Here is a 13,884-nt window from a genome sequence, read left to right as displayed (position 1 = left end):
ATATCGAAAGACATTTGTTCGACAATGACATTCAACAGACATCACATAATTGACATTTGGCGAGGTGTAAGTTGTTAAAAAATTTTATTTAAAAAATGTATTATTAGACTTACTGTCATAATAAATGTTTACAATTTTATCAAATATTGACAATCATTAATTACATGTTAATTTCATTATTTATAAACTGTCGAAAACGTCACTTTGGCCTTTTCTGTCAGGTAAATGTCAGACGATATTTCTAGATACTGTTGCTGTCAATGTCAGTATAATAATGCGATATCATGATCTTAATCGAATATTTGCCCTCTTTTTAATCAGTCATCTCAATGGTTGTATCATTCTAATCACTACTACCCATAAGTTATATATATATCTTATTTTATCCATTAAAAAAGTAAATTTATCTTGGAAACGTATCGTTGACGAAGATCCAGTGCGACTACTGCAGCGCCTGGGTATTGAGATGTTCTGAGATACGCTGAAAAATATTCTAGCTGCTAAAACATGCGTCGCTTCACGGATGCATTTAGGTGTACGTACAAAATAGAATCTTATCACTAACGTTTGTTTCGCGACGTAATATTTACTCTAGTCATATTGTACAGCCATTTAAATCGAATAAGTAATGTAAGTTCTACGTACATGTATTCCTTGCATGTTGTACTGAATTTGACTTTATTAGGGAGCTCTTTATTTTTCCTAAAACTTCGTTGTCTTGATTGCAAAAATAAACGCCCTCCTACTTTAAAGTCGAGTTGTAATAAATTATTGTAAATATATCGTTTTTGCATGATATTCATAAGGTATTAACAGCTCAACGATATTATAACGTTAACTTAATATTGTTTAGTCGAATTCTAATAATAAGCGGCCATTTTCATATCTCTATTGAATACCTAACGCTATATTTGCTAGTCAGTTTTCTGTGAACCAAATTTTGATCTCATGGTATTGTACTAATTAAGATTGTATGAAATGTTTATTTTTATTTTAATTAATAATGAGTTAATATAGTAGATGTTTACCAAAGAAAGGCCATCCTGTGCATTTAAATGTAAATATAATTTTTAAGAGAACTATCTAAATAATGAACATGTGTAAAATTAAATAAATTGTCTAAAATGTACACCATTCGTCATTTATACCTGCTATTCTATACATATAAATCTAATTTCCTATCCTTTTCAATGCAGGGGTATGCAAACTAATTTAAATATCTCTCACAATGTTTTAAAGCAAAAAAAGTTATTTATTTTAAGTTTGAAACGTACATTTCATGTAACCACTACTTATTTTTAAGGAAATATGAAAACATCGATCACATTAGCAGCAAAAAGCGCCCTTTGAATATATATACATAATATTATAATATTATGTATTCTTTATGATATCTAAATTATATGTTTTATTTATTGTATCGTTGGTAAAGGTCAAACATATTTACCATAGGCACAGCTAAGTTTTCAGTTATAAAAATAGCTCTTTAAAGTCCATCCATATCTAATAAGAAATAATAGTTCGTATCTCCATCATAATTTCAGCCGTACGTCCACTACTGGATATTGCCTTCCCCCATAGATTTCCTATAAGTCCGGTCAACGTCTGCCTTTCTCATGGGTAGACCACCTACTCTGCCAAGACCCAGCAGCTAACGACATATTTTCTGCGCGCTATATGGCCTGCCCGTTGCCACTTCAAGTTGCTATTCCGCCAGGCTCTGCCGGTTACTTTCATTCCTCTACTGATCTCGTCATTCCTTCTAATTCAATCTCTTAGAGAAATGCCTAAATAATCTGGCAAGCTTACCGGCGCCATAGAGTTCGCTAGGAATGAAAGACCACTTTTTCAGTAACCGTAGGTCATCACTGGTAACAAAAATGTCATTATGTATATGACATGTGTGTTGTATATGACACACACAATGCAAAACTGTCAATAAGTGATTAAAATCAAACATATGTATGAGGTATATGAGACGAAGACGTGTATAAAAAAAATTACACTGTAAAATTAAATTATGTATATTTAATTATATTTGATTACGTCCAAAATAAAACACATTAAGAAAATAAAGCATATTAAATCCTGCAAAAGTTTAACAAAACTCGGGCTTGGGCAACGAGTATTGCGGGTTGGAAGCGTAGTTTTGCTGCAGGAAGCGGGCCAGATGAGCGACCACGATGCGCTTCCCGCCGACAGCTTTCCAGAAGGCCATCGCATCGTCGCGTACTGTTGCACTTTGACCACATTCCTGTAATTACATACCATATTCAATGTCAGATTCATAATCTAGAAATTTCATTGAAACATCTTTGTACCAAAGTAAGTCAATTCTAGGTAACCACTCCATAGTTGCCATTTCTAGTTATAGTGCTACCGAATCCGCTGCACGGCGACTTAGGAGAATACGGTGATATGAGGGCCGAGAAAAAAAGAAAAGGAGCGATGCCGCCGCTAATGTTGACTGTGGTTGAGGCGATGAAACGGCCGATATCCCCCCATTCCGTCTCGCGCCGGGCATAGGTAGACCCTCCGGGCGCTGTACAATGGATTTAGTAGCACTAGTTTTTTTTTTTCCTAAAAAAGACAGGAGCTCTAACCTACTATACAAGTCTGGTGCAAATCTTTTATATTTTGGCACCAGAACGACAAACATTACAAAATATTTATACCATGCTAATTTTTTAACATTAAAATGCCTTTTCTGTCAAGGTATCTTCGATGTTAACACAAAAGCATAAGTGTCACCTCTGATCACTTCTTGATAGAAATACATTTATCATAAGCACCATCATCTTCATCATTTCAGCCTTAGGATGCCCACTGCTTATACATACATACCGCACACATACACAGACATAGGGCCTCCATCAAAATTCTTTAATAGGGACCCGTTGGAAACGACCTCCACGCAGCGTCTTCCGACTTTAACAAAGTTTTGTCCACCTTCTGGATATATTTGTATATATATTATGCATTTTTGGCATCAATAGCAATAATATTACTAGAAAAAATTCCAAACATTAGGTCCATATTGATATAACTTTAGCGAAAAATTAACTATATTATTTTTGCAGCGGTGTGAATGATTTTACAATACTAAAAGCCGTTTAAATGCTTCACCACTTACCGATGGCACGTTAGCTGATTGTTGAGCCTGAAAAAAAATTATTATATAACATCTAATTGTAAAAAAAACACCAATACATACACTTTTTATAAACTTATGATAAGCGATTTATCTCAGAAATTATTGCAAATACTTTTCATGATATACGAGTACATAAGAATTCACAAGCATCACCACAAACCATGAACCAACTCACGTAAGATTTTGTGAAAATAAAGAGCATATCATTCCGCAATTAATGGAATATTGTTACAAAATATCATCTTGTTGTCGTCGTGTAAGCCCATAAATGCCCGCTGCAAGTCATAGACCTCTCCCAAAGATATCTACGGGTGGATATACCATAATCGCCACGCTCGGCAGGCGGGTTGGCGTTTGCAGTGAGGTGTGCGTGGAGCTGACCATCCTCTGGAACCTTATTTGTGAGCATTGGCAATCCGACATAATTAACACGCAAAGTGTAATTGTATCCCGGGAATCAAACCCGCGACGCACGTCACAATCCTTATTGCTGGGATACCTCTGGTTAAAATATCATATGGTTTTAATTGAATATTGATACTTTAAACGACAGTAATTGAATTAATCTTTAAATATATCTACCTCAATCCTCACTACTTCCAGAACAACTATATTATCATAGTTAAAAATAAAATTAAAATTTACCCTTTCAATGCTGGTGCGTCCAACGAATTTCTCTATTACAGATCGGAAAGTGCCAAGATCTGGTGCCTCCTGTGAGTAATTAAATGAATAAAGATAATAATTCATTAATGATTAGAAGAATAACGAGCACACAATCTTTCTACAATAAGGTAGCCGAATTGTATGAAATAGCTGTAAGTAAAGGCAAAGTCTTAATGCTTTATTACATAAGATCATTACAATCATCTATAATCGTCGGCTTAGAAATAAATTTACGTTAAATCGTAACGCGCCATCTACTGAAGAAACTTAGAGTGTTTCGTCTTTTTTCATGACGTTACAAATATTACCCAAAAAAAAATCTTAAAAATAAGAACAATTCATTTCTAAATCTGAAATAGAGTAATATGCTATAACTATAATAAATGGTTAAATGTAGGAAATGGTAGTTATAAATTGTAGAAACAAGGAATAATTTTTAAAAAGTTGGAATAATCATGTACGTTAAATTATCAATCTCACCAGATAACCATGAAAAAGCTACTGAATTTAGATATACTTCTAGACAGTATTATTGAAAATACTTTCTAAAAGTATACCTTCTGAAAATTATTACCAATTAAATTCATGTGAAAAACTACAACACTTAACATAATAGTTAAACCTAATTATGAGTATACTAATTGATTTTATTTTAACTACGACCTGGTTGGTTTCAAAGGTTAAGGACACTGCTGACGCGTAACATTGATCGCGGATCCTTTTCCAGGAGGACACAAACACTTTTCGAAAATTGTAATACACTACCACTACTCCCAAATGGCGAAAGACAATTTTGCGAAGAAACAGGCAAGCTCAAACGCAAAAACACTATTCAGATCTCCCGGTCACAAACACACACACTCAATCACGCACACTTACTGAAATACACCCTAACCTGAACCAGAAATAAGTAAGGTTCAGCAATTCGCGGCAAATAACGTCCTTAACCTCTGATTTTTATTTATTTTTACCATTCGGTATTTTCTGAAAATGTTTCATTTTCATATTTTCACACACCATCCTCCAATTCGCACTGAGACTATATAGTGGAATATTTTCCCCATGACCTCTGTGCCTGTTTTCTAACGGAGGGAAGATTACCAGGATAATACATTTTAACCCTAGTTCTTCATAATTATTATTTAATGAAAAGGATTACTATTCAAACTAACCGTCTTGTCTAATCTACACGAGCAAATTTGCGACTCCACTGGTTTCCCGTTTTTGTCATACAGCACGAATCTTGACCGCAGAAGGTCGTGGATCTTAAACAAAATAAACAACAAAACAAATATGTATAATTTAAATATACTAGTGTATTATTTCAAATATCACGACGGAGCTTGTAACACCAAAATGCGAATAGGCTAATAATTTCAATTAATGTATTTTATTAACGAAAGCTGGGCTATTTTTGGTTATTTTCGTTTGTCTTTGGGTCTCATTTTTTATTCGGTCTCACAAGATCGGAGAAGGCCGGTGGAGCCTTAAGATTCTGAAATAGAAACCACAGACCAGCAAACGCAGCGTAAGGAGTCAGCCTGCAAGTTGGACAGACAACCTTGTTAAGGTCGTCAGAAGACACAGGCTTCCTACCGGTTCCTTTGGAAATCTACGGTGAAAGCCTAGCAGTGAGCAAGATAAGGCTAAAATGATGATGATGAAGACAATGATGATTAATGGAAGCTGCGTCATTTAGGTCCAGTAGCGTGCAATAAACGCTAGTACATAATATTTAACCAAACAACAATCTGTTGTTAATTAGACGAAGCTTAATGACATTGTATCTGGGCTTATTATGTGTAGTAAGCGTAATAGCACAAATAAGCTTAAAATTGCCTTAAATGCTGATTCGCTTTATTTATTGTATTTAAAAATATCGCTAATGTTTCACTTCTCACTAAAATACTACTGATAGCGCCACCTATCGGTCTGCATAAATACTAAATACTAACCGTGCCAACGTCTTGATCGTTAATGTCGTCCAGTAAGTTCTTAAAACTCGTCTGATACATCGCAAACATCCAGGGTTGCGCGAAAAATTCATACAAATCATCGATCAGTTTTAACTGAAATATGCATTGTGAAATTTTATTAAACCAAGCGCGTAATTATTTAGTATTTTAAATAATCCCATAAATTAGCATCTTAGCGTATAGTTATTTTTAGGAATATTACGTTATAAAGAAAACAATCAGCATAGACGGGCTAAATTTATTCTTAAAACTCAGTATTAAACATATGAAAGCAGATGGCAACGAAGTATACACGACAGACACAATTTTTACATATAATAAAAATGAAGTTACATCTTACTTACGTTAGTTGTTGTGTTATATTTATTAAATTTAAAATTTAACAATTATAGAGAAAATCTGACACATACGTAAATATAAGTTTTCCGTGGGGCAAAGTTTTTTTGAAAATTTCTTAAACGTCATTCTATAACAATTATTATATAAAAATAAACCAGATTGTTATGTTTACCTAACAGCCCTTTGTACTCAGTGTGCTTATGTAAGTGAGTGAAATATATTTCAAAATACACTTTGTACTGGCGTGCATCGATAGACAGTTATTAAAGTTTAGGAAAAACAATGATTCACTATATTTACTACATATGTTTTCGGATACAATTGCCACTTAGTAGATGTCTGTTCATATTTTGCTTTGATATTAGTCGTCGTAAAACGCGAAATGTAAGCCGTTTCCAACCGGTTCTATTGAAAATGGGAAATACCTATGTTCAGCAGTGGACATCGGAGGGCTGAAATGATGATGTAATAAATGCTATTAGAAATCAGCCGTGTTAATCTGATCGTATATTGGGAAAAGATTGAAATTACAATGAAACAACTAAATAATTGGGTAGCCCTATTGAAATACTTACCTCATATCTGACCAATAGTTTATCAAAGAATGCTTCATGCTTTCCATACAATTGTCCAAGGTTATCTGATGGGAAAGGGTCTTTGGATAAACAACAGACAGAATCCACACAATGTAGTGCGTTCAGCTGTAGTCGAAAATAGTTGCCATTTTTATCAGTTATTAACGTATGCCCCTGAGAAAAATAATAATTATAGATTATTACAGAAATAAAATCGAAAATAATGTTATTTAATGGTAAAAATACCTGGAGAGGTAAGGACAACTGAACAGCCATTGGTATCTCTATACCGGGTTTCCTTTGTTTAAAATAGTAAAGTGGTCCCGGCATCGTTGCCGAAAATGTAATTGGCGAATGAAATTTCATAATTGGTTGCCACCTAAAATAATAAATCAAACGACGGATTACACATTAAATATAAACTGCTTTTACATAACGATAATTATAAATTAATGATATAAAATTTGATGGAAATTATATAAAGCATAGTACGCCGAGGCCCATGTCCAACTGTGCACGTCCAACCGCTAATGATGTATGATTTCTTACGTTATTAATATTCGATTACACTTATTTTTAATTGTGATTTACCTTTATTTACTAACACTACACTGAAAATCTTATTTACACTCATAAAGATACAATAATTCGCTATACGAGCAAAGAGTACCAACTTTATTCTGCTCTAATAAATTGTCAGACAGTGCCACAGTTTAAAAAAACTGTGTTCTTGACTAAGACTTAAGCTTTTCCTTGTAAATCCAGAAACAACTAAAGTCAAAATTAACAATTCATAAACTAACCTTTTAGTTGTCGGCATCTGGAATCGCGATTCACTACTAAAGCTACCGTACAAAGAGCTTTTGATTCTGAAAAAGTTAATTAAACAATAATACAGTATATAACAACAACAAAAATATTGCTACGGCCAATAACTTGAATACCCCCCTAAAAGTGGGTTCAGAGGTGAGGAAAAATAATAAAGATGATGATTATGAAAGTTTTAATTTTGCAAATTTAAAAAATAGTATAAATACAGCACAAAAACATTGCTATGCAGCACAGGCATATGTTTTATCTTTGTTTATTTTCCTTTTACTTATTTCTCTATCTTTTCAGCTGCTTTTCATTGCAAGACATAGGCCTCCCCGAAAGATACCTATAGAGGTTTATACCGTAATCGCCACGCTTACCAGGCAGTTAAGCGATCGCAGTATGATATTATGGTATGCAAAAAACGCTGCTGCCTGTCCTCTAAAAACTTGTGAGAAATGGCAATCCTAGCGATGCATAAAAAATATGTTTACATGAATCGCACCCAAAACCTACGATGGTAAGTCTCAGTCATTTACCACTGGGTTATTACTTACTCGTACTAGAGAGACCATACCAAAACCTGTAATTACCTTACCGTCCGTCCGTTCTCAGGAAACTGTAATCCTTCGTTTATTGAATTCTTGGTGCAATTAAAACCTGTTTAAAGGTGTTTCAAATTTGCCATTGATAGATTATTAAAAATACATAGTTACTTTATATTCGTAGCAATAAGCTAAATTTCCAAGACTAAAATACCTATACAATCTGTTTTTCAAAAAAAAAAACAAGGGATCTAATGCTGTACAGTGTACAGTAATCAGAAACTTATTACAATTTTATAACAAAAAAAATTATAACAACATTTATAACAGTAAACTATTGGCTATAAAGTATAATAAATGGTTTATTGTCAAATCCTTTTCAACCGTCAAGAAGCAAGTACACGTAAGTACTATAGAGCAATGAAATCTCGTCACATAACACGACAATACACGGGAGATTATTCAAAGCCTATTACGTATTTCAAAGATTTAGACATTATTAATTACCACTGTTAAATCAATAGCAAAATTATTCTGTTCTTAATCGTATAATTAATAAGAACATATTTCATTTTCTTACCCTAGGAAACTTGAGCTGTATCGAGATACACCTTCGGACGGATAGAGTTCATCATCTTCACTATCACCCAAAAATGGGTCCAATTTTTGTAAGAATAATGCAGCCAGCTGAAAAGTTCGCATATTTTTGAAACGGAATTATATTTTCTTTATTTATTAATTGTAAAATCCACTATTACTATACCTCATAAATAACAAAAATAGAAAAAAAGTGGACGTTTCGCGGAGAGACCGAGGAATAGTTAGCTCCTTGTGGCCAATATTGTCTTGTGTAGGTGTAATTACATTAAATCCATTGGAGTTTCGTTTCTTTATAGTTCCAGAGATATCTTGATTAGTCGGAAATCTCACACAGATTTATATATGTAAACAAAATAGGTAAGTCCAACTTCAAGAAAGAGGTCAACTGTCGACAATTCGGTTGGACAACGTCTGGTAAACTGCGAAACATATTCTCGTCCAACATTCCTCCGTGCGTTAAGACGAAAGCCTTTGACCAATGCGTTATTCATTGATGACTTTCCACAAAAATTGTCAACTTTGCTCGGGATGTTTCTATGGGGTTGAATCAGGAATCAGGAAATTCGTACACGGACAAATAACACCTACGCAGCCCAGCAAATTGGCAAGTTGTAGTGGAAGTGGGCATGCCGCATAGCGCGCAAAACAGCCGCTGCGGCCATAAGGTTCTCCAGTAGAGATAACAGACAGGCAATTGCGGCGCAGAACATCCGCCCACAAGTTGGACAAACAACCTTGTTAAAGTCGCTCGGTACAGGCAGATTTTAGTTGGTCCTTTTGGAAATCTATGAGGGAGGTCTATATCCATCAGTGGACATTCTTTGGCTTTGATGACTATGATAAATGGACAGAAAATAAAAATAAGCAATGAGAATTTGTAACATACCGCTTCGCCAACGTCTTCGGAACAGTAATGGCGCTGAGCGTGAACTCGTGCATACAGACGGCGTGAATAGGTGGTGCAAGTGCCCGCCGCGTGCACGTTCGGGTCGTTGGTTTCGAAACCCGTTCCCACAACCAAACCACCATCATAGACCAGACCACACTCCGTTATGGCTTAAAAGTAAAAACACTTTTTACATGAAAATCATTAAGACTACTTTTTTTAAGTTCTAATGTCTTCCGCGGATTACCCACTATAATTCATTGATCATTTACTGGGACTACTTGTGTACGTCATATATATCTATCCTATAACATATTCGAGGAGGTACATTCTGTTGAGACACAAGCGTCCGATTCAAGAGAAAGTGTAGGCAATCGTTAAACTCATAGGCCCAGAGCAGATTATTCGATTTCACTTAAGTATCTATTGATATTATTATTTACAATGACCACTTATAGATGAGCAGAATTAGATTGTGCTCCCCTATAATGATACTCTTCCCTTTCCCTTATTCTTCCATTCAAAGCTACGAGATTTCCAAACGCCCTGATCTTAGAAGAATCCCCAACAAACCCTGACGATTTTTTGTAGCCACTTTTAAAATATCTTTACATAACTTTATTCTACATTTACAGCAGCAGAATAATTTGTACCCGAGCCCTTCTGTCACTAAATAAATTATTCTCACTATCTCTCTCAACAACAAATACAGACCGTAAGGTCAGGTTTCCGAATGCAGATTGGTAGATGGTCTATATAAGATTATGATTCTAGGATTACTAAGCCTATTGAATAAACGGGTTTCGTCATCATATTTGTTTTGGTCCTTTGTAAACAGTATCAACGTTATATAATTCACACGAAGTGTGAGCCTGTCGAAAAATTTAAAATAAAATAAAATTTTGTAGTGTCATAAACCAAGCTCCGTTCGACTGCTATAAAAATTATAAAATTGATCGCCAAATGTGTTGCTAAGTTCAAAACCCCATGACTGAAATTGGTTGACCACCAATTTAGCTAATTTTAATTTTAGCATTTTCTTTAAAGCACGAGGAAAGTTTTTATTAAAATAAAAATGTAAAAATGCGAGTAAAATAATAAAGTTTTTTACCCGTAGCCGTGAAACGTTTAATGTCAACTAAAAACGTCGTGTTGGGATGTAATCAATCAAAAAATATCATATAACCACTACAGGTGTTTACTGTACAGTCTTTAAAACATAATCAAGTACAATTAAAATCATTCATATCATTGCTCAAATATTACAATGTACGCAACATAAAACTTATTATCGTAAGTAATTATAGTTTATTGTTAACAGATCAAAAGAGCAAGTTCTAGAATGTGTTTTATTTTATATCATTTTGCACGGCAACTAACCAATACCTTTTGACTGTAACTAAACAACTCACCTTTAAAACTATGGACATCAATGGCCTTTATACCGTAGTAGAAAAAGGCAAAACAAGGCAATGTTATGGCTTGCATATGCGTCATGAAATATAAAAATTCAATTCTTGAACCTAATAATTTCCAACCATTGAAATAATAGCGTCTATACACTTGAATTCCGAGTTCACTCAAGCTTAATTGCACTCTCTCGTCGACCTTTTAAAAAGAAACCAACTATACAATACCATTACATACAATTGAGAAAAAATAACTAAATTATTTAAAATAGTAAATAGTATGTATTAGGTACAATTAAATAATATAGGGTTTTTTTTTGTGGTACTGCCTATTTCGGAATATTCGCATGGAAATTTAGAATAAAGTATATGTCTCATGTTAGGTGAAAGCTAAAAATAATTTCAGCGTAGTTGACATTATTATATTTTTTTATATAGTTATATTTAAATTAAAATCAATTTAAATAATTAAATTAAATCTAGCATCATTTTATGTCTAGCGACTGAAAAGTTGAAGTAGCAGTGCCCAGAGCAGATGGTCACTTGGGCCTTTAGTTGCTACAGTTGACCAAGGAACGGCAAGCGCAGCCTGTAACGTGGACAGACGATTTTAAATTCGTAGGAAGACGCTAGACGCAAGCCGCTTCTTGCCGGTGTTATTAAAAATCTATGAAGAGGCCTCCTGTGTTCAGCAGTCTTATGACTAAATGATAATGATAATTTTTTAATAATTCATATCTATATTAACTTAAAACACACTTTAGAAATACATGAAAATAGATTGACTTGTTTTTTGTTTAACTTATTTTAGTGGAAGTAAATAGCCATGAAAACATAAATAATCGTACCGTCTCATTGTTAAAGCAGTTAACTCTGAGAGCATTGCCATCCTCGGAAGGAAAGGGCTCTACGAACGTGATCATATCGGCTGCAATTCCTAGCTCGAGCAAGGCCGCTATACACGAGTAGGCGTCTATACAGTCGCCGTAGACTACAATTTTATTTTCTTCGTTTAAGGCATTGAACATATGTTCTGTAACAAAAATCAGAATCAGTGATATCCCAGCTGTAGAAGACAGAGACTTGCGATTGTAACTCGCGGCTTCAATTCCCGTGATACAATCTTGTATTAGTCACTTTATATACTATTTACATAGCATTTCCACTGCTCACATACAAATTTCCAGAGGATGGGCAGCAGCATCCCCTGTGTACCATAACACCACACTGCGATTGCCACTGCCAAACGTTGCTATTATGGTATATACCCCATAGATATCCTTGGGGGAGCCGACGGCGAAAGTTTGACAGTTCTGTAGTGGAGACCACGAACCGGCAAGCGTAGCGCAAGACGCTGTTAGAGCGTAATTATGTAAAAATTAGTATGGAGGTCCGGTAGGAAGGAGTAACAAAGTAAAAAGTCAGTGTAATAAATATTTAAAATTCTTAATAATTTAGTAATAGTAACGAGTAAACAACAAAACTCTCAGGTTACACAGACCTTGTAATGGTCATCTGAAGACGTTTAATGCAGGCCGCTTTCAACCGACCTTTTTGGAAATATATGGAGAATAATCAACTTCTGAATACAAACTGAGATTGGAACATCTACTGCTGGATATATAGCAGCAGATGTTCTACCGTTACATTGATTATAATAATACATTATCAGGACCTAAAAATAAATCAGTTTCAATAGGCAAAAAAAATCACAACAAACGGCAATTTCTTACCGACAACCACCGGATGGACTAATAACATAAACATGGCAATGAAAAATGTATCATGTATTATGCAAAATGTCAATTTCTCTAAACTTACTTGACTCTGTTATCATTCGTAACAATTTCCTCAAAGCCGTGTTAGCGTCAAAGAGCGAATTAATGAGCATCATGTTCTCAGGAATACTTGGTGGCGGCGGCACTCTGTCTGGTTGATAGCGCGGGTTGTCCATAAGCAGTCTTATGCAGCCTTTGTCTTTCTCTCTTGAGAAAAACAATGAACACAAACATTTTCACATTAATAAATCAATTTAATTGTATTAGGTGATCTGGTATAGGCGTAAAACCTTTAAATGTTTGAATGTATATTTCATTTACTGCCAATTAACGTATAGTACACCCTATCCAAAGATCAATGGATTCATAAATAATAAATAAAGTAATGATCATGTAACAAAATTTTGATTACTACATATTTAATTCATTTTTTTACTGTCTGTCCCTGCAAAAATTATAGGCCTATCGCATTAAAAAAAGAGTTACAGAGTCTAATTAGGTCGAAACATACAAAACAGGTCGAAAATAGGTGTAAAAGCCTTTTTTTGACAAATGAACCTTACATTAACCCATTTAAAGCATTTTCATCTATAACTAATCAATCACCTTGTATATCTTTTAACTTATTTTTTTACTTTATATTATAATTCTCATGTAGATATATTAAACTAAAAAGAAGAAATAATAACAGTGAAAGAATTTGAACATGGACTAACTGCATTTGCTTTATCTAATTCTGCATAAACAATTTTATTTCTTTCATATTTACGTGTCTGTTTTATATCAAATTGGTTCCTTTCAGAATATACAATATCGTTGGTATAACTATTTGCAGTGAGAAGTATTTTACTTTTTTCTTTAAAGCGTTTGTTAACGAGACAAGCGCATCAGAGTGTTCTGTTTTACATTACCTTGTGGTAATATACAGAACGTTGTTTAGCACCTTCTGATATAATGAAGCTTTAGTAAGCTTTAAACCAGTACACAAAAACACTTATGTCCTACTATTTGATGACAATCACTTGTGTTGCTGTTAACTTACCCTCTTTTTGGTTTTGGAGGGTAATCTTTCGTTAACAAGATAACCTATTCTCTGACGAGAAGACAGAGTTCTGTGTGGTTTCAACATACTAAAAACGGTAA

General features: G+C 34.2%; 1 protein-coding gene across 1 annotated transcript in view; it reads right to left on the bottom strand.

The window, feature by feature from the left end:
* Window positions 1–2,053: 2,053 nt before the first annotated feature.
* LOC137932258 (cilia- and flagella-associated protein 61-like) overlaps window positions 2,054–13,884 on the bottom strand; it is a 27,923-nt gene continuing 16,092 nt past the window's right edge. The window contains exons 21-33 of the mRNA XM_068775864.1: window positions 12,785–12,948; window positions 11,812–11,996; window positions 10,967–11,162; window positions 9,555–9,724; window positions 8,649–8,755; window positions 7,514–7,579; window positions 6,957–7,089; window positions 6,711–6,884; window positions 5,776–5,889; window positions 4,993–5,085; window positions 3,800–3,868; window positions 3,134–3,160; window positions 2,054–2,254 (exon numbers count right to left, since the gene is read on the bottom strand). Of these exons, the coding sequence (XP_068631965.1) occupies window positions 2,099–2,254; window positions 3,134–3,160; window positions 3,800–3,868; window positions 4,993–5,085; window positions 5,776–5,889; window positions 6,711–6,884; window positions 6,957–7,089; window positions 7,514–7,579; window positions 8,649–8,755; window positions 9,555–9,724; window positions 10,967–11,162; window positions 11,812–11,996; window positions 12,785–12,948 (1,654 nt within the window). The 3' untranslated portion in view covers window positions 2,054–2,098. The remainder of the gene's footprint in view (window positions 2,255–3,133; window positions 3,161–3,799; window positions 3,869–4,992; window positions 5,086–5,775; window positions 5,890–6,710; window positions 6,885–6,956; window positions 7,090–7,513; window positions 7,580–8,648; window positions 8,756–9,554; window positions 9,725–10,966; window positions 11,163–11,811; window positions 11,997–12,784; window positions 12,949–13,884) is intronic.

The sequence above is a fragment of the Battus philenor genome, unplaced genomic scaffold (genome assembly GCF_028537555.1).
Source record: "Battus philenor isolate CCGP_79_NKW_IND1 unplaced genomic scaffold, ilBatPhil1.0.hap1 SCAF_11, whole genome shotgun sequence".
Lineage (NCBI taxonomy): Eukaryota > Metazoa > Arthropoda > Insecta > Lepidoptera > Papilionidae > Battus > Battus philenor.
The sequence above is the reverse complement of the archived record's forward strand: the minus strand, read 5'-3'. Positions and strand labels throughout refer to the sequence as shown.